Here is a 27,790-nt window from a genome sequence, read left to right on the forward strand (position 1 = left end):
ATCTTCCAGGATTCTAGGGCTTGTTTATGAAAATTTGAGAGTTTAGTAGGTAGCATCTGGGGATGCCACCGGAAAGGGCGCTGCGACCTGCCACTGTGCCAGCGCTGTATGGTACGGAAGAATGGTTCCCACTCACATGTTTCCGGAGGAAAGTGGTAATGCGCGGACCGGCTGCTGATGGTCAGCTGATGTGTCAGACAGAGTCCAGCCCACAAGCTTTGTTTTGTTGACGTTTAATTGGACCAAAAGTCTTCTAGCCATTGTATGCGTTACTAAAGGAATATTTACTCGTTATTCTGTGACATCTCTCTTCATTATTTGACAACATTGTCTTAAGCGGAAGCGAAAAAGATGAATCGAGTGACCCCAAGATGCGCTGTCAATATCTTGACGTTTTCATCGCTGGTGTGTTTTCTGCTGATATTATATGCACAAACATCAGAAGCTAAGGTAAATTAGGACATGTATCACTTTATTTTAATATATTAACGAAATTAATTTTGTTGTTGGGATCATATTGTTTTGTTGGCAGAGCTAACTAGCCGTTAGCATGTTTCAATGTTTCTGCCAATTAAAAGCGTGATAAATTCGGAATCGGAAATCAACACTTTCTGATTGCAAACCATGTAAAATGATTTCCAAACTTACAGAAGTATGGTAGACTGACTGCGCCAGTAGTTGGTTTCATGTCATTCATTTGTGTAAATATATAAGCTTGTGTATCTGTGGTCACTTTTCTCAGAATTCAGAAGACATCAGGTGCAAATGTATCTGTCCACCCTATAAGGAGATTGATGGGCAAATCTACAATCAAAACGTTTCCTTGAAGGACTGGTAAATGATTTACTAGGCTTAATAAGAAACTACAATACTTTTAGTAAATAATTAACACCATGACTCTCTATCTACTGATCCATAACGCCTCAAATATATTCATTCATTTGCACAGCAATTGCCTTCATGTGGTGGAGCCGATGCCTGTTGAAGGCAAGGATGTGGAGGCTTACTGTTTACGTTGTGAATGCAAATATGAGGAAAGGAGCTCTGGAACCATCAAAGTACGTTCAATGTCACATGATAGATGCAATATTCGAATTTGTTTAAATATTAGCTAAATAATCATCTTTCACTTTTTTTTTTTACAGGTCACTATTATAATATATCTATCTATTCTGGGCCTTCTGCTGTTGTATATGGTCTATCTGACACTGCTGGAGCCTATTTTGAAGAGAAGGTTGTTTGGCCATTCACAGCTCATTCAGAGTGATGATGATGTTGGGGTAAGTGTTTTGTTATTTCTTTATGGATACACGATTACATTTAATTGTAAATGTTGGTAGTTTGGATGAAACATGCATTTTTAGCCTTTTTAAACATGCTTAAGCCTTGTCTGTTAAACTGGGGGTTTGTGTTTTTAATTATAAGCATATGGTATAAAGTAAATAATAATATGATAACATTACACTCTTTTGTTAAAAGGACCAACAGCCCTTCGCCAATGCCCATGATGTGCTCTCCCGCTCTCGCTCTCGCTCCAACATGCTCAACAAAGTAGAGCATGCTCAGCAGCGCTGGAGGAGGCAGGTCCAAGAACAGCGCAAGTCTGTCTTCGACCGCCACGTGGTTCTCAGCTAAAAGCATTCACAGTCTGGACTGTTATATGTTGGTTCTGGTACTGTGCTGAAGGCTGGGTCTTCTCCATGATGTCTGAGCGTGACCCCAGTGTGTACATCTCTTTTTGGTGTGTGTAGGTTTGTCGTCTTGACCAATGCATGCGACAAAACCTTGTTTATTTAGTCTTGCTTGTTATACAGACTGTTTGCATTAATTATCACTGTGTTCCTGCATTTTGAAATCATGTACTCTGAATTTAGCAACAAAAAAGTTTACTTCTACTGCAGTCCAGTCACACCGAATTTGATGTGGGGATAGAAGTGCCAATTTCCTCAACAAATTTGCTGATCCATTTATTCTCAAAATGTTTTTATATAAATGTCAGAATTGATACTAAACCCAAAATATTGATATCCAGTCTTTAGTAGTTTATAGTACATGGTAAAATTCCCCTCTCTCGCTCTTCTCTTTCTTACCTTGCAGTTTGCTGTCAACTATTATTTGTAAATAATAATCTGTGGATGTGTTTTGTCATTGTCCCCCAATAATATGCTATTTAATGACTAACTTCCCAGGTCAGTTCCTCTCTAGCTTTGTGTAGATTCAGGTTCCTGATTCATGATGGTGTAAAAATGTTCCTTTTTTTTTTTTTTTTTAGTTCTTACCATTCTTGACGGACAGTATTTTCCATGGCACATTCTTTGAAGATTTCAGAATTACACTCTTTGTCATTAATATGTGTATATATAATAATTGAAATGTTCAGGTACACGATTTAACAGAGAGAGCTGTTTTGACCTTTTGATTTACATTACAGTTCTCTTAATAGGTGTGTACTATGGTTTCCTGTGTCAGACTCAGTTTGTTCCTGCCATATCAGCGTTGGCAAACCCGCTGCTCAAATGACGCAGTTTCGGGTAATGGTAATGGTACTTTTAATCCCCAGGAGGCGCTGTTTTCACTGTTTAATGTCTTTTTACATTAGCCCTGGATTCATTTATTATTAAACGCGCAGTTATCTTTAGTATTAAAAAGGATAATAAAATCGAGTCAGCTGCAAGCTATTCTAGTACTAATGTTAGGAAAATTCTCATATACTCACTGACTGTACATCCAGATATGCAAGAACTCATACACCACTTTTAAAATAATAAACAGTGAACCGTTAATTTAAACTGTTTTGCTGAAAAGCTGAGCGCATTACTTTAACCGAAAGTCTTTACCTCATAAACGAACTCGACAAATTGAAATAGCGTTACACAGACTACGCATATCACATTTCTAAAACAACGGTTCTCATCATTTCCTGCGCTACCTCCTCCTCCCAGCCAAAAGTCCTGGGACAGACAATCCAGCGCCCACTCCACTGAAAACTAACTTACGCAAACTCACAGCATGGATATGTGAAAAGGTAACCTTGGCAACGCAAGCGTCACTTACCCAGAAAAGGTATGGATTTCTTTATTTGACTGCCTTCTTTATGTTCGCTTCTTTTGTGCGTAACTCTTTTGAATGACTTGTTTTGTAAATGGATGAAAAATATCTCACAAATGTCATTAATGCTAAAACTGATTGTAAATGACCTAACTAGTCTTCAGAGACATAAAGAAAAACACAATAACAGAACGAATGCAGTGGGAAAAGTAAAATAATAATAATAGCATAAATTACAGAAAAGATGGCATGCGTTTTGATGTGAACAATTCAAATTGACAAGAGACTCAAATGTGTTTTGAAGTCGCCAGAACAAAGGCGAGACAGTTTCCTTCATCATAACAGATATATCGGCTATAATACACACGCTTATGAGAGCACAGTACTAATCAGAATGGATATTTCATCATGTGCATTAGAGAGATTCATAAACTCCTCTGTGGTGTTTTACTGTGAAGCAGAAACAAGGAGGCGCTCTTAAACCTTCTAAAATCACCAAGAAAACGAATAGGTGCCTCTGAATCGTTGTTTTCACGGTTAGCATTATGATAATGATCCGAATTTAAAAAAAATATATATATTTTATGCTCATTGGTTGAGTTTTGCTCTTATTACTGCTAGTAAAATCTCCATTTTCAGTCTGACCTCAGACTTACAGCAACAGTTCACTGTTTTTACACTTAAAAAACAGTAACACCATCACGTGTGAATGTCTGTCCCCCAGGGCCACAGCAGCTCTCTCTGTTCCTCTCTCTGTGTCTCTGCCTCCCTCAAGGCTGTCTTTTTTTGACTGTCCTTTCCCTCTGCCTTATCATGGTTCCTTGACAGATCTATCTCAATTGTTTCTTTTTGGTGTGTCCTTGTTCAAAATGTAATTTTTGTTACTGCAACATTGCAAGAAACTCAGAAAACAATGGTTTATGTATAAAAATGTACGTGCATTTTTTAACATTTTGTCAGACATATTACTATTATGTTTAAGTGCTATTATCGCAATCAAAATAATAAATAATAAGCTAAATTATAATATAGTAAATAATAATACATTTTAGCATATGCTAGCTAGGATACAATTAAAGATAATCTCTCTAAAAGATAGTCTCTCTCTCTCTCTCTTTATATATATATATATATATATATTTACACATATGTAGATTACATGGGGGACTAATGGCTCCCGTCACAGAATGACCCATAATACAAAACGTTTGAACTTATTCTGAGCATTGGCATTATTCGTATAGGCTACATTTAATATAGACTACAATATTCTGCTTTGTATTTTTAAATGCCTGAACAGAATGATTGTGACAGGAATGTTTTGCGGTAAGGGTGTGTTAAACTTTCAGGGCTGTTGCAAATGGATACTGTTGTATTATGGAGATTTTGTGGATTTTGTTGAACATGACTAATGATGAAGCCCTTACAAATGTGTTCAAGGAAGGAGAAACAATTTAACAGCTCTGGCATAATGTTTCTTATAACTACTTTAACAGGTGTAAATTTGACTTTTTACTTGTAATTGACTTGCTACTGGAAATGTAAGAGTATTTGAAAATAAATACAGAGACATAAGGAAATACCTTATAAACCAAATAGTTATTATGTTTTCCATCATGGCAATGTAACATGTTAATCTCATTGTATAATAGTTGAAAGGTGCAAGTGCTTTGCAGTATTAATCCATCAGAAATTAGTTAAAAAACAACAGAATGATTCATTAGTATTATACCCTTGGTTGAATCACTTAAAGGGATAGTTCACCCAAAAAGGAAAAGTCTGTCATCATTTACTCACCCTCAGGTAGTTTCAAACCTGTATGAGTTTCTTTCTTCTGCTGAACACAAAAAAAGTGTCTGTATTTTTGTAAGTCAACGGTGTCTATCAACTGTTTGGTTATCAATGTTCTTCAAAATAACTCAGGTTTGGAACAACTTTGGAGTGAGTAAATGGTGACAGAATTTTAATTTTTGGAGAAGTTGTGGATTTTTTTTTTTTTTTCTGCACAAAACAACAAAATTAAGGTATCTGCCTCGTTTTGTGGTTCCAACTGCTCGGACCATATCGAGAATGCATTATGTTTCGATTGGGTCAACACTGCAACACGACAGCAATGATTAGAAAAAGGGCTGTTTGGCTTTTAGATTAGTCCATATCTAGCAAACATTTCCAGCCACATATTTTGGTGTCATGATCGCCGTAACAGGCATCCTCCACCATGGGAGATGTTTAGTCTGGGCCTCATGGTGTTCTTGAAAAAAAAATCAGGATGCAAGGTTAAATATAGTGAATGCTCGCTTGAAACGTGAGAATAGCATGACAAGCTAAGATATGACCTTGGCAAATATACAGTGTACCAAATTTCTTTTCTTATTCATAATAATATGGCTTTGCAGTAGAAACACTAGTTTCAACAGGTTTATTATCTCTCAAGGTTTTGCAACAAAAATACATTTCTGTATTTCCTTATAGAGTCATAGTCATTTGGACTGACCCAACAAAAATTTCCCTCTCAAAACACCTGGAGTGAATGACTGTTCTTGGAAACGAATGAAGTGATGATCTGTGGCGTAACTGTCCCTGAGCTATTAAATCAGCAATTTAATACAGATTTGAGGAAAAAACTCCCACAGTGTGTTTCAACACACCAGATACCACATTTCCGATTAGGTATTGGTACAATTTGAAAGGGTTCCAGAGAAAGTTGTCATCATACAGCTTTTGTCAACCACAGATCCCTGCTTCTTATATTGCGGTTGCTTATGGCAGCAGGTTGCTTATTTGCACAACTCTGAGTCCAACATAGACTGCTTTTTAAAGCATCAAACCTTATTGAAAGTGGGATTTTAATATTAGACTGGCTTTTGACAGAACTTGGAGGATCCGTTTAAAAAGTGATATTCAGATTGCGCAAAATTTGACATTTTATTTTTTTCTCAGTTGCTAAAATGTGAAAAAGTTGGCAGGCTTGGTTTATTCTGTAGATATTCTGAAGTTTTGTTTGACAGTTTGACAACTATCTGTCAACTTAAGACACTCAACAGCTGTTTTTTAATAAAATGTCACAAACCTAATATACAAAGTTAATGTAACTCTATACTAAATGTAGCCTTCTTTCCAGTCTTGTCCCCAAGTACGCGTTCAAAGGTTCTTTGTCTGTTTGTACTCGAACTTATACTTCACATACATGTGATTGCATACCACAGTTTAGACAGCTGTTTGCAATGTGTTACGCTGCTGCTGAGAAACTGAAGATGTCTGGAACATACGAATAATGGTAAATCATGGATGACTCCACAGAATTTGTATTTATATAAAGCTTTTTAAATAATCAGTAAAAATTAAACCCATAGCAGCAAGAAAATGAATCAATAAATGTTGCTCACTATGACAAGTAACCTATTCTTCACATTATCTGTTCTCAGGGCGAGCCTGTGGGTTTGCCCATCATGAAAATGGGCCCCGCTGGTGTACAAAATGCCATAATATTAAATCATCCATTCAACCGCTGTAGACATGTGACACGGAAGGACACTGCTAGAAATGTTATATCAACTACTGACATAACTCTGTTATTTAGTGCAACAAAAAGAGGCATAGCCATGCAGAAGTTAAATAACATTAAAACATCAGTGGGGAAAAATATTGGTAGCCTGTACAAATAAAGCTTAAAATAGCGTACTGTAAAACGAAATAACGTGTGTATTGTTATTAAATAATTTAGAATATATAATTCTATAAGTAAAAAGCAGATATGCTAAATGTTGCTGGTTGTGAAAAGCCTTAAATTAACAAACGCTGTTTCTGGTATACAAAACGGCTTTAAACACTAAACAGCAAGCAAGAACCAAAGCAAAAAATAATAATAAAAAAATAACAACACAAAATATGATTTTCAGTACTTATTTTCTCAGCACTTTTGATCAAGGTGTGGAATCTGTGGATAACAATTGCGATTATGCAGATTGTTATAATGTTTAGCATACTGCTTTACCGATAACTGCTTTTATAGATTAGATATGACATTGTTGTTGTAGGTCTATATCACTTTCAGTGTTTTATCAGGTGGTGAATATTCAGAATTAAAATTAAATTAAATATTGAGATACGCGCGAGTTTCATTTAAGCCAGATTTGAGTAGAAAAAAAGTAGGCTAATGGTTATGATAATGGAATTCAATTTCACCCACTTCAAAATATAAGTATATGTAAGCAAGCTGAAGTAAGTTACTTCGGTACGTACCCTGTGAGACCGTTTTGTACGATGAACTTTAATTGCGTGTTCAAATAAGCTATTCTTGGCTGTTTTTTCCTGTGGAAGGATGAAGGAACTATCAGGCAAAATAGTTATGTGTGAAATGTGAAAGGTATTTATTTTAACCGCGCTTAATTTGCCATTGCAGCGTGTAAAGTTCAGATCCATGTGGCTCATGAGAAGAGAGGGCAAAACAATCCGTCTCTATGGCGACTAGCTCAGCCTTCTGCCAAGAGAGAGTTCTCAAGTAGGGAGGGATTTACCCCGCTTGAAAGGACATGCCTGGAAGTTTAGGGAAAAGTTCCAGGTATTACCGGCAAATCGATGGTTTTTTTGCAATCGCTACGAGTGTTTGTGAGACGCTGAACAAAATGGCACGATCAGCGGGACGTATCGTTCAGGTAAAACTTTTATCTCATTCTAGCGGGGTTACATTGTATGAAAATGAGCACAGTCAATCGCAAACAAAGGCTGTGTGTCAAAACCTAGTTCGCTTCCTTGATAGAAAGCATTTTTGAGCATCTTTGGAGCAAAATGATAGGCGCGTGGCACCTCAAAATGCTCAAAACTTGACCGATAACTTAACTCACTTGGTTTAAGTCACAGCCAAAGTAGTAGCAGCTATATGTTTTAAATGTAATTGTGGGTCAACATGACTTTTCTTAAAAATGTGGTTGAAACTGTATTACGTCAAATGTGTTTACCTTATTTGGTAATTTCCCAACTCTTATGAATGTTGGTTGTTTACTCAAACGTTTAATAGGCTTTTTTTTTTTTTTTTTTTTTTTTTTAGTTTTGTTTTATTTGAGGAATAGTTTGGTGCCCCAAGGTCAAGTCTAGTTTATAAATTTCCCTGACAGATCTCAAAAAGTTTATGGATTTGTTTAGTGGCCAAAATACTGTTGAGCATTGCATTGTGTAGCTCAAACAGTTGAGCAATGCGAAGGTCATGGGTTCGATTCCCAGGGAATGCATACATTGATTACAAACAATGTATACATTGAATACAACGTAAGTCACTTTGAATAAAAACATCTGCTAAATGCTTAAATATAAATGTAATGTAGGCTAAATGTTGATTGAGAGAGGATTAACAGCAAATTAGTTCTTCCTTAATGTCACATCAGTTATTCCCACTAAAATCATGCACTTATTTGAGCACACCAACTGACATGGACACATGAATGTTACATGATCACTGTAGATCACAAGTATATAGTGCCCCCTGCTTTCAGCTTTAGCAGTTACTGCAGCTGCAAGCCCTTTTTTCCTGAACTTTCTGAACAGACTGTCTATTGTGCTATTGGAACAATAACCCTTCCTTCTCATTGGTCTGGATTGTCAGCTCAACCATGGGAGCCGCTCTGTACTCTGTCCAGTGCTTGCGCAATATGGATAAGGGTGGGATGTCACCAAACCTTGAACAAAATGCACAGCCCTGCCGCTATAATGTGTATCAAACCTTTTCATAGTGTTAAGCTGTAGTTGATCCATTGCTTGTCATTCCAGTGTGAATGTGATTTCGTCCACAAACTGTCAGCTGTAATAACAGTGATGCAAGGACTCTTATTTACACTGGATCTCATGTGTCAAAAAAATGCAATGCAGTATTGTGTGCAATTGTGCATTTATGCACTTTCTTCCCAGATTCAGTATCTTGTCTTGTTATGGAGATGCAGAGCTGTGTTGCTTGTGCACTATATCTTTTAATTTAGTTGTTTGATAATAGTAATTGTTATACTTTGTGATTGCATTTTTCTAAGGATGTAGGCTAAATGAAAGCTATTCATCCATGAGAGCAAGCACTATAACAAAAGAACAATTTAACTTGTAAAATCCTTTTCAATGTGGTACACTGAATGGACATTGCCTTTAAAAGACTGTGCATTGTTGTTTTTATTTTGACGCACCTGTAATTTTTATACGCTTTAAAAAGGCAACGCGTTGTGACTTGCATTAATAGTTGGATGGTTGACATTCAGATTACACAATGTGCTTCAAAATGTGTCCCATCTAGGCCTTAATAAAACACTTGTCTAAGGGATGATTTTATTTAAAGTTGAGTTATGAGTTATAACAAGGAACTTAGTGTAATGTTGTGTGTCATTGGTATTACAGAAACAGCACCTGCCACCTGTCAATCCGACAAGGTTGTGATTATTCTAAGTTTACATGAGTCAGTGTTATTCATATGGGAGAGAAGGTAGCTTTTTGTCTTGTTATTGTGTAACATCCTCCATGTCTGTGTCTGAGATTCTACTGTGTAAGCTATCAAACACAATAGACTATGATGCAAGTCTGATGCGTCAATGCATAAAAGTCTGGTTTCCTTACATTACTCAAATGGTTGGTTGTTTAAAGGTAAAGTTAATATGTCCTTGCTGAATTAAATATTAAGTATTTCTGACTTAAGTTACTTTTTTGGTACATTTTGACCTGTAATATTAAATCAAAATGTCATTTTGATCTTCCTGTGAAAACAACTTGTTTCTGGTGATGTATGCAGTACATCTCAAATCATTTAGTCTGCTTAAACTCAACTGCAAGCCCACATTCATTTTTGAGTGCAATGGCCACATCTTAAAATCCAATCAAACCGATGGATAGAACCAAGTCCCCGCCACTGATCTATCAGTGGTCTCCACCCTAAATTTTTAGAAATGCCGTTTACATCACAAAAGGAAGAAAATATTTTGATAACACTTTAGTTCAATTCCAATTGACACTATTAACTAGTTGTTTATTAGCATGCATACTTCTAGGCTATTAGCTGTTTATTAGTACTTATAAACCACATATTAATGCTTTATTCTGCATGACCATAATCTTAATCCTACCCAATACCTAAACTTAACAACTACCTTAATTAGCAGTAATTTGAAGTTTATTGAGGCAAAAGTCATAGTTAATAGTTAGTTAATAGCGGGAATTGGAACCTAAAGTGTGACCAAGACTTCCATTTCATCGTGACTTTTTTTTTTACTAGTGATCAACCGATATATCGCCAAGGCCAAAGTTTTGTACGTTTCATACAAACGTGTTACTCTGCATGTGACTGTCTGTCCATGCGAATTGAATGCGGACAGTAACACGCACGACCGACAAACCTTAAACCCTTGATTTCAAGCTATGCTATTATCAGTTGCCCACTATGTCATATTCATGTAATTTTCACTGAAAAAATAGGATTCGCAGCGCAGACAAACTTACAAGACTACTGAATGTCTTGTTGGTTACAGTGTTTACCTCCTTTTTATTCATTCATTCGACGCATGCAGTTTTGTTTATTAACCGCTAGAGCGGCAAAAGTTATGATATGGGTTGAAATACAGTCATGACTAAAATTATGCTACTTTTGCATTTGTTTGTCTTATTTTGTTGTTTTGGAGCTTGACGCATATGGTAACTATGAATTGTTCTATGAAGAAGATCTGCAAATTTTCTTCAAAAATGTGTGCTGCAAAAAAAAAAGGTATTTATGACTGGGATTTCATAGGACCTCTAAAAGTTTTATGGCTCAATGTGAGCAGCCGTTCTGTCTTCAGTCTGCCTGATAAAGGACAATATTGTAAATCCTGATAAGAACAGTGTACTGAGTTGTTTAAGGAAAATGACTGCTTTGAGTCTTTCGAACCGAATGCACTCATGTTTCCATACACATGTTTCTATTTTTAGTGTTCGTATAGTAGAAGGCTATTAGGACAAATATGGCTTTGCATTGCAGTTTTGATTGAAAGTCATAAACAAGTAGAAGAAACCCAACAATTTGTATGTTTAAGAAACACTGCTGTAAAAGCCATCAATTACAAATGAACACTGAAATCAAATAAGATCCATTTGCCTCTCATTTTTATGAGCAGCATTCCTCAGTTTCCTCAATGTGTGAATCTCTCCTTTTGCTAGTGACTTGGAAAACAAAAAGAACTGTAAACAGCTGAAAGTCAGGAAAGACAGAGACTGAAAAGGGCTTAAAAATTGGTTCCATCTGGCCTGTCCAGTCAGCACTATGGGAGCAAGGAATCGTGGGTATATTGTGTGGGGAGCGTGCAGCTGCTGCGATCTGTGACAGGCCAAGTTCCACAGTTCATGAAAGGCTCAGAAGGAAAGACGTTTAAGCAGCTCAACAGGGTACAACTATTCCCTCCACCCCACAGCCCCCAACCTGGATACAAACCCTCTGTCATTATTCACAGGCTCTGCGGACTTGGGATTGAAACCGAGTGAAAGGGAAACAAAAGACGCCCCCTTATGCTCTGCCTCTTCCTTTTTCCCTGTCAGACTTTTCAGGGAAATTTTAATTAGCAGTGCCAGAGGGATTTGTCCAGGTGGGAGCGTGTTTAAAAAACTCCTCACGATACCACAGACGCATTGATCATCTTTTCTTGCCTCAATCTAAACACAACGTGCTTGGCTGATAACAGCAGCATTAAGGTACCTCGTGCAGTATATAAATCTCAGCGAGAGCCCTGATGAGGACCATATGACGGTGCGAGCTATGAGTCTGGAAGGGGGGTCCCTCTTTCCTCTGGTATTTATGCTGTAATCTAACTCCCATTCTCACACAGTCATGTCTGATTTGGTAATAACAACATTGACTTGGAGTTTACAGGCTATGAGTAAAGAACGGAGAAAGAGTAATCGTCTCTGGTGCAAAATGTTCTCTGGTAAATGCATAACCCTGTTCATTGCCTCTTAGGGGTTGAGAATGTGCAGTGGTTTACACTCTGTTGCTTGTTTTAGAGATGTTAAAGTTAAAGTGGCTGATCAGCAGGGACCGTTATGGCAAATGTAGGGTGAATTGGGGTAATTTGGGACACCTTAGATCTGATCACAGTAAATTGGAGAAGTCGAAAGTGCAAAAAGTCCCTGAAGACCCTAATTCACCCTGTCGACAGGAAAATTGAATTAAAACTCAGGTCTTTTTTTGGGAGCTTTTCATCTAATGTGCACAACAATGTGCATTTTGCCTTGACGCAAGTCAACCTCTGCTATTCAGGTCCAATGAGTTTTTGAATATTTTCCGACGGAAATAAATAACTTTATGGTCAATGATCAGCAAAATGAGTAAAGCTTCAACCCCAATTTTAACGCAATCTCTATGGCTGAGTAACTCAAATCTACCTTGTGGTGTCATGTTTATTGACATTAAATGAGTCTCTCCCTATCACTTGAAGAATTCCTCCTCTTTCAGAAACTCTGATGTGTTGAATGTGTGCCTTGACGGATGGGGCAAATATTAGTGCATTCCTTTTGAATAGAGTACCGCTCTGTTAGCCAACTGACCTGTCGTCGCTGACAAGAACATGGCCCGATGGTCTCGTCTTCAACCCTGAACATTCCTAACTTTGTCACTCACCCGAGGAAGCTGGTCAGATAGTGTTTGTTTGAACCACTGATAAAGAAGCTTACTTTTTAGCCACACTCTGTTCAAGGATAAATCGAACAAAGATGTTCTGTCTTCTGTTGCTAAAATTGCAAATGGAGCTGTTCGTGACTGTGAAGCTATTCAGTCATGACATCAATTTGTAGGCCTATCCAGAAGGCTAGTTCACCATCAGTTCCCTTGGTAATCCCCCCCCCCCCCCACCCTGGTTCCACCCTTTGTTTGGCCTTCTTAAGGTGGACAAACTTAAGAGTGGTTCAAATTTATTTTTTACACTGTTCCTGAACATTGTAACCCCAACATTTATCTGTGCGCTGCACATTTTATGGAGAAAAACTTGTTTTCTGTTGCTTTTGCAAGCTCTCGCTTTTGTAAGATGGTTCACCGCTTTATATTAGAAAAATAAACCATGGTTTTGTTACGGATTACTGTTATATTACCATAGTTTTCCGTCAAATATCGCGATTAAATTTACAAAAAACGTACCACTTTGACACGTGTGAATGCAGTCCGTTTTGCATGATCCTCTTGTTCATTAACATTGTCAGGGTCGGAATCAGGCTTGAATTGGTTTGAAATTGACTCCATCCTTAAAGCAACACTAAGGAACATTTTTTACCTTAAAATAATGTTTCCAAAATCGTATCAGTGGTTCATCAAGTCGTAACAGAGTGAAAGGCACTTCTGGATTCGCTTTGCAGCCCTATATCTGCTATAACCACACTATGCAAGTTTGCCAAACCGGGTCGCGTTTCTGTAGTTCAAATGAGACATAAGAAAACTACAAATTTGACTTGCTTTACGTCAAGCATTACAATAGTCATTATTTAGTTTTTCTTCGTTTCTGATGTCGCAATACATCATACTTTCATGACATCATGCAACATATTCTACCTTGTCTGTGGACATCGTTCATTCCAAAGCCGGTGCTGGATAAACAGCGAGTGTGCGTGCGACAGTAGGCTGCGAAATTATTTACGACAGCGGTAATGGACAATTCCGCTTCCAACCTGCAGGGGGACCGAAGAGGAAAAGTTTCTTAGTGTTGCTTTAATGTTTACACTAGAGCAGAACTTGCAGTTACGGAGGGCGGGACATTTCCCAAACACACGCTAAGGGGTGCCTATCACGACACTGGGCCAGCTAACCAATCACAGCACATTTCGTATTTCGGAACGAGGGGCTTCATCGAAACAGGACCTAGACGGCGCGTTCGAGACACACTGGGGAGAGAGTAAAACCCAACCCTAACCCTAATGTAAAATATGTGAATAATTATGCGTTTTTTGAACAATCAAGCATAAAAACGTATTCTAGTACACCCCAAAAACAAATTCAAGACTTCGTAAAAGGGCTTAAAATAGCTTGTATTGGTTTGAGTTAAGCTATACAAGAAACTTTATCATTGGGTTCTACATCATAAATTGGATTGTCATACTTTAAGCCGAAAGTATACTGCACATTTGACATGAACACTTGCTGTATACGTATAGCCGAATAGCCTTTCAAAGTAGGCCTACTCCATTTGATAGTGTGCGTGAACACAGGCGCTTGACACGTGCACTAGAAAGTTTGCCCTTGTCTAGTGTCTGCATTACTTCTTTCGTGAAGTTGTGACCACTAAAAATGTCTTTGTACTCATTTAAATTAGAGTCACGAGTAGGGCTGCGCAACAATGGTTAAACTGATAATCACGAATATTTTTCTCAAAATTTATAATCACGATTATTGTCATTTGAGGATTTTCTTTTTACATTTATTCTGAGTTTTTGCACTTTCATGTAAGCAAGCACACATTAAGAGAACGTCAACTTGTATACGTAGTTTAATTTCCCCTATCTAGTTTCCTGATTTACACTTAGTAAAATGTAATAAAATGCGACTTATTCGTGACTTGTTTTTTTTTCTCTCAAAAATGCAATTTTATATTTGTAGCATATTTTTTTAACCATGCAGCAAACATTTTTAAATATCTTGAAACATTACTTAAAAAATTACTGTCGGTTAACTTTTAACTGGTTAATTGTGAGCGTACGTAGTAGTCTGTTTTTTTTTTTTTTTTTTTTTTTACTGTTGTGCTAGTGGTTCACCAGTACAGTACATCAACTCTTGAAAATGCAAATGTTCTTACAGATTTTTAGGGCCTTCAGACTCTAGAGTTGTGCTTGGGAAAAATATTATGCCTAAATGTTATTGAATCTATGGCAGACATGATAATCCAAGAACTATGATGCCAATGATTTTATTTTCATCCAAGTCTAAATAAACATAAATCATTTATTGTCTTTTACAATATATCCAGTATGAATTTTTAAGCTTATGTGGTTTTCTGGCAGTTTCTCTGAGAAATGGGAGCAGCTCTTGCTCTTCCTGTTGTAGATCAATATCTGAGAGAAAGAGATGATTGTTTCTCACTGAAACGGTGCCACTGTGCTGATGAAGGAGTCACATGGTTAGCATATTAAACATGGAAACTGGAGTAATGAATCATATTGATGAATGTTTAATGATGCCAGCTTTTAGTGAGCAAGCTAAAATAAATATGACCGTCGTTTCCTGTGAAATCAATATGTTGTAATGCTTGTATGCCGGCATTATGAGTTCATGGCTATGGTAATTACATTTTATGTTTTAGTGATACATTGTTGGAACAAACCCTGCTTCTTTGCAGTCATCCATGCAGAGCAGACTGATGTGGAACAGCATCTTTAATAAGCAGATTGTCAATCACACTCAGCAGGTCTTTTTTCCCTTCAGTATTCCTTGACATAAGCAGGTTATACGTCTCAGTCAGTTTGCAAGTCATAACTCGTTTTATGAAGAAATTACTTTTACTTTTCTGAACTACATCAACAATTCTGTATCCAAAACCTTTCAGTATCTTTTAGTTTAAAGGTGCAAGATTCTCTTCAGAAATATTTTTTGTTATGCTGGTTGAAAGTCTCCTCACATAGCAATCACTATGTTAAGTGGTCTAAATGTATTTTTATAAATATTGTCTGTGGAAGGCGTAGGACCATAAAATGTTAGTTCAATTATTTGCATTCGGTCTGAATGAAATAAAAGCACATGTTCCCTGTCAGTCAACGTGCATTTGCATACCACTGTGCATCATACGTCATCAGATTGTTCAAGCTGTAGGCTAAACAGAGCGAGAATTGGAGGCAATCAGTTGTTTATGTTCGTTATTGTAGTACTGTTACTCTCTGTACTGTAAAGTTTTCTCACCTGTGAATGACACATGATGTAATCCAATAACGTTGCCTCTGGCCGTCTCTTTTCTGGTCTGTGTGCTTTCATGTGTTTTGGAGGAGGTGTGGCTAAGGACGGTGATTTGTATAGGGGGGGTGGGGGGGGGGGGTGGGATTGTATGCTTTCAATGTTAGCAGGCTAAAGTTAGCCTTTCCCAGATCACCTAATGCACCTTTAATTGTAATTTTAAGTACTGAATTTTGTATTGTGCTTTTTGGAAGAAAAAGTGCTCTGCAGTCTCAATGATAGTGATGCTTCGATAGTGGACAATATTTCCATGTTCAGCCTGCTTTATTTTTACAGCTGTTCACCTTTCAACAGCTCAGTAAAAATATTCAGTCTGGTTGGAAAAAATAGGTTCCGGAAAAATTTCGCCTCCCAGGTCATAGAAAAGAAAATATTTTCATTTTCAGTTATGTTTGGTCATAACTTTATCTTTTATTTGCAGCTATAGTGATTTTTGTAAAAATAACAACAACCTTTTGAAGTTTTCAGCTGGAAATTTTCTATGGTAATCAATGCACTGTAAGTCAAAAGTAACCTTAGGGCAGCTGATTTTGTTGCAAACAAAGCTGTGGGAAAGTCAACTGTTACTGAAGTAAAGACCTCCCATCAGACTTTTCAACTCAGTGTCTAACAAGATAGATTATTTCATTTGTATGAACCTTGTTAAATCATTGCCACTGGAATCTTCACCATTTAGGGCTGTAAATATGAGCAAAATCTCGATTAATTGAACATTTTACCCCGATTACGATTAATGAAAGATTATTTATTTTTTTTGCTTTGTTTCCCCCCGTTTATAGTTCACTGACAAGGTTTGTACTGTAAATATGCTAAACTATTAAATGTGGGATATTTTATTTCTAATGAAAGAGTGCATTTCTTTATCTTTGTGATTTTAAAATAATTGAACCGGGACTCGAACTCGGATTGCCTTGTGCAGAGCTAAGGCAAATGTCATGGCGCTGTCCACAGTGTGATTGCTCCTACATAACAGCTCACTTTCTCGCAGTTATTTTGTCTTTGGTTGACGGTCGTAACATTTCTTACAGATTTCTGCTCGTTCTAAACCAGCTACAGATAAATTAGCACAATGAGAGTAGCCTACATTTATTTGAATGCATTAATGAGAGAGTGATTGCGTGTGTGAATTAATCTCTCTATTAATTGTGAAGCTGTGGGTTGTAGTTACTTCAAAAGTAGAAAAATCTATGCTATAACTGTTGAGTTTCTAAGCTACATTAGTGATAAATCACAGGACAGCATTGACAGTGCCCATTTAGTGGTATTATAGCAGAAGAAATCAAGATATTATCAATAATTCATCAAGGTTGAAAATAAACTACAGAAGTCTGAATATGAGCGGTTAGAGGGCCCTCCAGTAAGATTGAAAATGAAGATGCATGTTCTTTGCAGTCCTCTGAAACAGGAAATGGCTGACAGAAGGAATGCTGTCTCTCCTCTCATCTGTCTCTGTTGGGCTTTTAGTTTTGCTGCTGGTTGACCGACTACTACATACAACAACTTCCTGTAAACAAGCCCCCTGTGCACCCAGTTACACCCAGCCCCCTCTGAGTGCTTGTAATATTGACCTCCTTATAAACCATAAACAGCAGTACGAGTGAACGCATGCCAAGACGGGAGGTGTTCCTTCTGCATATGGAAGATAATTTCTTCCCACTTCGGTCTCTGATGAGGCCCTCTAATTGATGGGAGGAAGTGGCAAGTGGTATGCACATGGCACTGTGGTTGTGAGGGGTGGCTAGTTAAGATGTCTCTTGGCGTGAAGACAGTTTGCAATGGTTGTGTGTGTGTGTTGGTGTGAAGAGCTTGTGATTGTGGTGAGGAGAACATCTGAGATCATAGTTATGTTAAAAGGAAACTCTGGATTCAATACAAGTTAAAGTTGGCAGTAAATGGAAATTCACATTTCTTTCCGAAATGCATGCAATTGACCTTACTGTGAATGAATTAGCATTGAAACGTATTATTTTGTTTCAGCCATTCATGTTTCTTTTTTTTTTCTTTTTTTTTTTTTTTAACTGTGTAATTCTTAATCAAAATGTCATAACTTGATCATCCGGGTCAAACAACAGACTTTTCTCTGGTGCCGGACTTCTTCAATCAAATAGACCTTAAACCCCACCTCTTTCTTACAATTGACTGCAAGCATTTAGATCTGCCTTCATCCAATTACCAACGATGATAGAACCAAGACACCGTACTAAATTTATTTCTTTATTATAAATTTATTACAACATGGAAGAAAATATTTGTTGCTACTTTCGTTAGATTTCAACTTTAAGTAGGCTATTTGTAGATTACTAGGGTTGTCATGATTCCTCGATTAAATTCGAGTGCTCGATTTAAAAAAAAATCCTCGATTGCAATTTACCCGTGTCGATTAACCTGCAAAATAAGTGGCCCATTCCACGGATGAGAATCCATGAACCGCATTATTAAACCGTTTTATAAGGCTGCACGATATAGCATATGCTATACATAATAAAGCATAAGTGCCATTTTGAAATCACAAACGCTGCGATTTAGTTAAATTAATATATGCACTGCAGGTTTTAGAGTGAAGCTCGACGCTTAAATTATTTTGCATACATGCAGGTTACACGTTTCATCCAGGTCTTGGAGCGTCTCAGAGCGACTCTGTTAATACTGTTAACAGTAAATGCTCTACACGAACTCAGTCTCTGCATGTGCTGCTTATTTGGGTTTCCAATAACATGCATTCGGGAACGCTTATAAAGTCTGACGCGCTTTGTGTTTCATAGCGAAGTGTTGCAGTGTTATCATTTACATGTAGGCCTATATCATTACATTTTAGTATGGTTGCGCATCTCAGCAGCTCGGTTAAAAAACACTGTCTTTGCATTTTTGCTGCGTTAGGTTGTTTATAACATCTGGGATCACAACGTGCATCATTTCATTTCACCAGATTTGTAACGTAAATCATTTATAAACCTACGCCAACACAGGAGAATACATCAATATTTTCTCGATTTCAAAATAAAAGTTCAAACCCTTACATGTCCACATCTTATTCAAGAAATGACGGTGGCTGTAGCATTTCTATTGTAAAGAAGTGGCCAAATATTAAAGATTAAGTGGACATTTTAATTAAATGTTGTTCAGCCAATATTGAACAAGGATTTGAACATGCTGTAAAGTGTCACTAAAACAATCACCAGGCCGTTGGCACCCTCTGCAGGCATTAATTACTTAATGTACATAAAGTTGATTATGTGTATATTATGTAGGCTATTACATTATGCATTTTAGGATGATTGTTCATAAAACCAATAAAACCCATATATCTTACTTGTTTTATGTTATTACTTTGACCAATTATTATTGGCTCATTGTTGTTTTATATGTATGTTAAATAAATGTAAAGGCTATTTTCACTTAGGTCTATTTTTTTTAGCACAAAAAAGAAATTATCTGATTAATCATCACAATAATCAAATGATTACTCGATTACCAAAATCATTGTTAGTGACAGCCCTAATTACCACAATAGATCATTTGTCCCTTGTTTCCTTAAAAAAAGAGCAACAATCTGTTATGATGAGGCACTTACAACAGTAGTAATTTTAGGTCAGTTGTTTGGCCAATTGCCAATTAAAAAGCAGAGAATATAATTTTAGATTACAATTTATAATTTTATAAAAAAAATAATTATTCTGTTAAAAACTGTGACCTGTTGTGAAGTTGTTTTTCAAAAAGTTGTAGAATTGGATATAACACATAAGGTTAATGATTTATTTTTTTGCACACTAAAATCATGTTAACATTATGACAAAAGTGATTTGATGTTTAGTGCTTCACTGTAACCCAGATTTTTGCCTTTTTTAAAGAAGAGGAGGACTTGTGCAAGTTTTTCTAATCAACATTATGCCGCAAGTTCTGTCGGTTGAGCTTAATTTGTATTTAGTCCAGAATATTCCTTTTAATAGTTTTTGGGATATAGAGTCAAATGAAGAAGATCTGTTCATCCAAAATCATTCAAGGGACTTGCTGTGCTAAGCATGGCCTTTTAAATCTGATTTACTGCTCATCAAAGATTTTCAAGTCTTGTTATGGCTTCAACTGACAAAATGAAAAACCAGCCCCCTTCCCTCTCTCAACAACCAACCTGAGTCCCAGTGTGCTCAAAGCTCCCAAAACCACAACTCCCTGACCCAGCTTGTAAAACTAATATCTGTCATTAAACAGGTTTTTTTTAGTCCTAAGGTGCAAATGTTCATGGGAAAAAGCAATCACTATTTAATGAGCCAAGAGACTAGCTCAGCTTTGTTAATCTTGGCTACTCTATTCAAACAGACGTTAAGACAAACACACTCCAAACATTGCTTCATAGACTAAAGGCACTTGGCATGGATCTCTGATTCTACAAACAGATTTTTTTAGAACCTCTCTTATACTAACAGGCCATGTAAACCGGCTCTGTAATTACCTTCAGGTCTTTGTGCTGCCATTCTTTAGACTGCATATTCTGGGGTTGTACAAATCAGTTCACAATTTAATGTTGCTATTATTAGTGGTGCTTGGCAAGAATTACTATTATTATTGCTCAAACCTGGGGGTCGGAAAGAAAACCCTTAAAAACCTAAAACCAATATTTGCTTTATACTTACTTTTCTAGGGGATACACTGTAGTTCAGGATTTTCACCTGACAGTTAATAAAATGGGCCAGAAAATTCTATATGCTAAAGCAGAGACTGGGTTGGGCTTCTTTTTTTTACTTGGGCCAGTAAGGAATTGACCATAATACCCTAGCAACCACCCATAACACCGTAGTAATTGCAAAGCAACGTGCTAAAAATCAATTAGATTACTTCAGCAACAATATAGCAATGCCCTGTCAACCTCATGGCAGCAACTTTTTCATGCAGAGTCTTTTTTATGAATGTAGACATCTGTTTTTAAGCTGGCATGTATTTCTTTCTCCTAATGATATGTGGTATGACGTTATACCTCAGTATCTTAAACAGGATTTATTACCTGCATCTAAAAACACAAACCCACTCTTCTCTTGAAACATGCTGGGGCTGTTTGGATTTTTTGTGAGGGTCAGAGATTTATTTACATGACAGGGATAATACTGCTGCTCTTTTGTAGAGATCAAGGTCCATATTTGTTGTGTTTTGACTCATATTTGCCAGTCAGGGTTAATCCATGAGTTAGTCTTGTCTTGTGGGCCAAGAATTTCAAATCACTAGAAAGAATAGGCTAGTTTCCCACTATGCATAGCCAGTTCGCTCTCTACATTGTTCATTGAATATGTTTTCAGGTCAAATTGAATACATCTGCATTTAATACATCTTGTCTTGTTCATAGAGAGAGATCGGCTGGTTTATGGTCGCAGTGCAGAAATTTTCAGTATTTGTATAATCATAGTACATTTACTTTAAAGGTCATGATGCAGCTTTCTTATGAAAGTAACTTTTTTTTAATCAGGTGAGGGAGCTGTCAGAGGGAGATGACTGCCAACAAGAGCTCCAAAACTGCACCGAGATCAGGAGCGGCTAAAGATCCACAGGAAAACTCAGACAGGTGAGAGTCATGATGATGAGTCAGCAGTTTTTGTCCATTGTTTGTGCTTTTTCAGTTATTTACAGGAAGCTATTGTTTGTGACCATTGTGGTAAAACAGTGACACAAAATGACGTTATCACTATTGTAAGTTGTGATGTACAGTACCTCCTAAAGGCCCCCAGCAAGCAATTTTGCTTTTAAAACATGTCCAATATCCTTCCAAACACAGCCCTTACGTCTAGGCTAAAACAATACGAAATGTGGGATGTCAGTGAAAATTTAATAGACGTCTAACCATAGCCCAATAATAGACGCACAGGCTACGCATAGAACACGTCAACGAAATTTAACCAAACACCTTGTAACTGTTGACTTTGCTTAGGCTACATAATGGAATATCATACATCTCACAAGTTATTTTGGCAAAAACGACATGTAACCAAATTCAAGGTTATTTTGGCTAGAAGTGGGTTACTCATAGCCGGACTATATCGGGTCTATAATAGTTAACCGAGAAGGTGAAATGACGGCTATTGCTTACTGGGCCCTTTCACAGCTAGGATGAAAACTAATACTAGTTTAACTATAAAGTTTTAAGAAACCATCTAATAAGAATAGCAAAGGCCACACCACAGCTATAATGATAACAACATAGAGGAACAATATTGCTGGAATCACTTTCAGAATGATTTTTTCCCAGCTGATTAACAGTAAAAACATTGACAGCCAATCTGAATCTACACGAATTTAAAGAAACTTGACCATTAAAAGCAGCAGGCTACATAACTGTAGTGCGCTCTTATAATGGACAGAATGCTATCATCCATTGGCGTGGACACTTTATAGATATCTTTCTTGGTGTGAACAGGGCTTAATAATACTAGTTTAATTTAGAACATAATTTTTATTTTAGCTCTGTTCTGAGATTGAGATTTAGAGGATCAATGTATCAGAAACAAATCTGGACCGTTGTTTTTGTTGCAATTCACATTTACTCTTTATGCAGAATGAAGATTTTATTTTGTATATTCATAGCTAGATGTGCTAGATTTGACAGCTCTAGTTGGTAAATTTTTTCCATTCCACAGCTTGCCTAAATATTCATCGGCAACGACTGCTTATGATAACCAAATCTTTTATCCATAATTGAGGAGTTGCTGAAATAGACATATGAGTCCATTGATGCTTCATAGGCCAAACTGTTGTATACAAAGCTAAAGTAAACATCCTGGTTATGAGTAAAAGCCAGGAAGTTGATTAGAAAAAGAGGCTTTGTTCTATTTGTGGCCTTTGCTTAACTATGGATCTTTGCAGTTGCTATCAGAACAAGTGAAGAACGTCTTTGAAGAGTGAGAGGAGTTACTTTCATAATTACCTTTGAATACTCTCTGATGTCAGAAATATTTATCAAAGTAAATTGTGATTTATGCAAAGAAGTGTGTGGGGAAAATGATGGCATAGTTTTTGCTAGCCTCTCTTCCTAGACATGGATAATACGGCTTCAGCTGTAAATCACAAGCATAGGAGAATGCTGAAGAAGCAGATTTATGTCAGATGAGGATGGCGGTAGGTAGGCCTTGCACTGAGAATATGCCCTTTTTATAGCAAAGATAATAGCTGAAAAAATAATTCAATCACAGATGAAATATCCACATTTTTGTGGGGGAGAACCCACTGGATCTGGGCTTGACATATTTCTTTTGATGTGTGTTCCTGGAACCTCATAGTTTCACCATCCTGGCACAGCTTTCCAACAGGAAATGGCCTGTGGTTGACATTGCCCTCAAGACCCAGAAAGAGCCAAACCAGCTCTGGCATCCCACTCGGTCCATGTGTGGCCAGACCAGCTGGCTTCCCCAGATCTGGCCTTGTTTTTACTGGCCCTGTCCGGCCTCTCAGAGAACCTCGTCAGACCACAGACACAAACTCATGGCGGATTCAATGAAAGCATTCTCAAACTGATGCTTTTCTTTGAGCAAAGGATTTTACATGAGCCTAATACTGCAGTTATAAAAACAATAATTTATGCTTTGTTGGAGTCTTTGTCCAGACAGTTGTGGAGACATATTTAGATATGCAGTGTTATTCTATAGAAAACATCTGACCAAAGATTATATAACTTTAATTGTGCTGTAAACACCAGCCTTGATGCAAAAAGTGTCCTCCTAAACAATATCCTCCATCTCCTTTTGACAGATTTGGCATCTGTCCATCCCTCCCCTTTGATTAGCCAGGATAAGACTGTTTTTTTTTTTTTCTCAGGCCGGGGATCCATTGTAAAGGTTTAACCTAAAGAATCTGCTTTAACACACATTACAGTCAGACTCAGATATGACATTTTCCTGTCACCTTTTCATGCAAAGAGGCCTACAGCTTTATCTTCAGAGGAAGTATTATACCCTTTTCTTTAATTCCCTTCTGAATCAGCACTTTTGTGTACATGATTTTGAAATACAAGTTTATTATGCCAGTCATGATGAAAGATTTAACTCAGCTGAAGATACCATAATATCATGAAAACAGCTGTGATGCTTAATATTTTCTTTGAAAGCCATGCCAAAAGAACAGCATTAATGTGAAATAGATTTTTTTGGAACAGTGTAAAAGTCTTTACTGTCACTTTTGAACTATTTAATGCATCCTTGCTGAATAAACAATCCCAAACAATCCCTGACCCCAAACTTTTGAACAGTAGTATATATGTTTTTATATTTATATTAAATACTTGTTTGTTTTTTTATCATATTTGCCCTTCTCTACTGTAGATGGTAATGTAGAATATAGTGTTTTCTTTTTTCTTTTTGATAAAGTAAAATTGATTTTATAGAGTTAATGCCTGTGTTGGGTGAACCTTTTGACAATTTAAAACAGAACTGTGTTTGGTATGTAAAATTAATTAGATTTTTTTTGAAAATTGGGAACAACAGATTGTGCAAGTTTGTCTGCTTGTAATATTTGGTGGTGCTGTATATTGTACTGTAAATGTGGGGGGATGACTGTACACTTATTTCAATGCAACACCTGCGAGACTGCAGGTGGGCATGGGGTTTCTCTGCCCTTTTTCATGGGAAGGGCGTTATGGTGAGGTTTTTGGTTGATCTGTCCCAACCTGCACCCTGGATCATACTCTTGGCTTCCTCCCAGCTTCAACTTGTTATTCTTACCACCGCTGTGACATCAGATCTGCCTGCCTCAATTTCACTGAGGTGTGGGCCAAGTCGATTTCTAGTTCCTGGAAGCTCATGAGCGGCATTCGATTTTGAGGTGGATGAGAAAGTGTTTGTGTGTCTGAGGAGACTGAAATGAGGTCAGCAAGGTCTTTAATATCATTGCTCAGCAGTGAGAAGTGTCTGATTGCTGAGTGAACAATCGGCCTGAGGATGCCATGTAGGCAAAGAGAAACAAACAGTTGCTACAGAGGACATGCGTCTAAGAAAAAAAGCTGAGGGTTAGTGAGGGTAAGTTCATTTATATCCCTCAAGTTTAATAGTTTCAATGTTTTTTGTTTGGGAGGTCCATATAAATGTTCTTCAAAATGATTGTGTGGAATGATTTGTAATTCTGTTTACGTTGGCTTGATGTGTAAAAGTGGGGATTTCTTTAAGACTGCAAGGGAAGCTCGGCTTCCCCTATAATGTCAAAAAATTAATGGTCAAATATGTACTATTGTGGTAACATTTTATTGACTAAAAATGCGTTAGAACACGTTCATCTCGAAGACGAGTTCGTTCAGAATCAGCTACATAATAGCAGGTCGGCTGACTCGATTTCCTTCTCATACATTCCCGTAGCGTCACATTGCACTTCACTGTTGAAGCCTAGCGTCCATTGACTTCAATGGGGCTGCTTTGAACAGTTTTTTTCAGTGCTTCGAAACTAGACGGTCATTGGATAAATGCTGCGATTAATGTCCCGCCCACGGACGCTCAGCGTCTCTGGGCGTGAATGGAGGAGTGGGCTGGCCTGGACTCCGGGCTTCTGCGTGATGATTGGAGGGTCTGTCGAAAGACTGCATCTCCTTTTGATTGACAGCAATTTTGTACTATAAAAAGTTGCTGACGCTGAAGCTATTCAAGCTCAGTCCCATCGCGGATTTTGCAAGTGTAGTCGAAAGACAAACTGCTGCAACCTTTTTCTTGGCCTGCTGGCCATTGAGAGGACACTGGTCAAGTCACTGGAAAAGACGCCTAGTTGGTACGACAGGGTCACAGAGCATTTTCTTGAAAAGGAACGTAGGGCAGAATTTACGTATAAATAAATGGACAATTTTTATGATGTAGGCTGAAAATGAGCTTCCCCTCTTTGAAAACCAGCAGCCGCCACTGATGTGAAGGATTCGATACTGCCAAATTTATGTCAGATTGTTGTTCTTTCCCATATTAGACAACTAACATTTCCTTTTATCTGAAATCACTTTTAAAGTTCTCCTTTTGCATTACTTGTAGTATTATGTTACTTGTTCTGATTATAACACATTTTGTAGTAACTAGTATTTTTGTGTTCTTATTCATAGTAAGTGTTTGTGAGGATATAACACTCTTCTGTGCCAAGCATACTTTTTTTTAGGATTTCTTAATCTTTCTGCTGATTTACTTTTGTTTCAGGTGTCAATCTGTGTCCTCGCCTCCAATTCTTACTACTGGAAAAGAGCCAGGCTCCTCTCATCTCACTGGCAGTGAGGACACCAGTCAGCCAGGAAGGTACGCTAAAGCTGACACTAAACTCTGGACCCAAAAGAACTGGAGCTGTAAGACTGCCAACTTGAGGAGTGGCGCCTCTCTCTCCACTGACTTTGAATGTCAAAGCAGGCTCACCAAATCTAGGAGCATTAGCTGTCTGGACAAGAGGCTCACCATCCATAAGCCTCCAAGCAGTGATAACCAAGATCAGAAGGAGAACCAGCCACAACAGACCCCCCCTGTGGGGGATGGATTGAATACTGGACCCCTCAGTTGGAGTACTCTTTCAGTAGGACCTACCACCAAGCTTGGGCACAAGCGCACACTCTCACTTAGTTGTACTGGGACCTGCGCCTCATCCGTCGCCATACGCAAAAAGATCTCGGAATGGGAGGGTCGGAAGGCGGCTCTGCCTAGGATGAGCCTTTGCCTGGAGAAGAGGCCTGGAGGTGGGAGCGAGGGTTGTCCAAGTCTGCTGTCCTCACCCTGCAGCGAGAAGACCTTTGACTTTAAGGGTGTGAGGAGGATGAGCACAGCATTTTCTGAGTGCTCCTACCCTGAGACTGAAGAAGATGAGCATGTATCGGATCGAGAAGCTCCTCTAAGGTTCCAGAAAAGGCCTTCAAAGACAGAGTCCTCAGGGATTTTCCTCCGCACGCTTTCGGCACGCAAGGAGACCTCAGCCGTGCTCAGCCGCATAAAAAAAATTGAACAGGTATTAAAGGAAAGTCCCTCTTCGTCCCCACCACAGTATCTTAGCAATTGCTACGGCCTTGACAAGTCCAGACAGAAGTCTTTCACTATCAGTGGGATTGAGGACTTGGACAGCACTTGTGGCAGCAAGCGGAGCAGCATCTGTTCTGTGGCCACAGAACCTGAAGCTTCTCCAGGCTCTGATAGACTTTCTAAGCTCAAGCAGAGATTCAGCATCAGCTCTACCAGATCAGAGAGCCCAGAACTCCCTACTGCACAGGACTCTTCAGGAATTACAGTGAACCCTTTGCCCAAACCCAAACGAACATTTGAGTATGATGCCAACCGGAATCACAGAGGCTTGTTGCCTGGTAATGGACTACCTCCCAACGCTGAATCTCCACCTCCACTTCCTTCCACCCCAGCACCTGCTATAATGAGAAATTCCAAGACAGATGAAAGCTTGCCTAAGAAGACTCAAGATAGGTGAGAAACATGATTATCTTCAACAGTGGATGAATGGCATGCTTGTCCGTATAGTAGTATGTAGCTATTTAGCAGATTAATTTATCCACAGAATCATGTAACAGATACACAACGTAAGTTGGGGACAAGTGTTTTGCTCAAGGGCACAATGGTGATGGCTCAGGGCTTGCTCCTTGTGAGGATCAAACGGATAACCTTACGTTTACTAACTGTGATGCTTAATAGGTACCTTCAACCTATATAAAAATGTTTAGGAGAATATTTAATTTGATATTTTTCATACAATGCAAGCATACAGTTGCCATGTGCTATATTCCAAGTCTTCTAACATATATTTCGGTTTGTTGTACATTGTTTTCCCACGAAAACAGCATCTGTCACATCTCCTTTGCAGGGATGCTGCCTGAAGATGTATTTTACAGTTGCATTCATTAATTTA

The 27,790-nt window shown here is 37.9% G+C and overlaps 2 protein-coding genes across 3 annotated transcripts in view; both read left to right on the plus strand.

Annotated features, from left to right (window-relative positions):
* Positions 1 to 57: 57 nt before the first annotated feature.
* Positions 58 to 2,458, plus strand: tmem9b (TMEM9 domain family, member B). Its single transcript, XM_081354439.1, has 5 exons — positions 58 to 450; positions 743 to 834; positions 950 to 1,058; positions 1,146 to 1,280; positions 1,480 to 2,458. Exons 1-5 carry the CDS (start codon positions 352 to 354, stop codon positions 1,633 to 1,635), a joined length of 591 nt encoding a protein of 196 aa, XP_081210565.1. The 5' UTR covers positions 58 to 351; the 3' UTR covers positions 1,636 to 2,458.
* Positions 2,459 to 2,970: 512 nt separating this feature from the next.
* dennd2b (DENN domain containing 2B) overlaps positions 2,971 to 27,790 on the plus strand; it is a 62,170-nt gene continuing 37,350 nt past the window's right edge. Inside the window, exons 1-3 of one of the 2 annotated variants that reach the window (XM_081354417.1) lie at positions 2,971 to 3,063; positions 21,417 to 21,512; positions 26,098 to 27,351. In XM_081354417.1, coding sequence (XP_081210543.1) covers positions 21,439 to 21,512; positions 26,098 to 27,351 — 1,328 coding nt within the window. In that variant the 5' untranslated portion in view covers positions 2,971 to 3,063; positions 21,417 to 21,438. Of the gene's footprint in view, positions 3,064 to 7,243; positions 7,704 to 21,416; positions 21,513 to 26,097; positions 27,352 to 27,790 lie in introns of those variants that run through there. The other variant, XM_081354418.1, reaches the window with a different exon arrangement.

This window comes from Scardinius erythrophthalmus (genome assembly GCF_964197995.2).
Source record: "Scardinius erythrophthalmus genome assembly, chromosome: 2".
NCBI lineage: Eukaryota > Metazoa > Chordata > Actinopteri > Cypriniformes > Leuciscidae > Scardinius > Scardinius erythrophthalmus.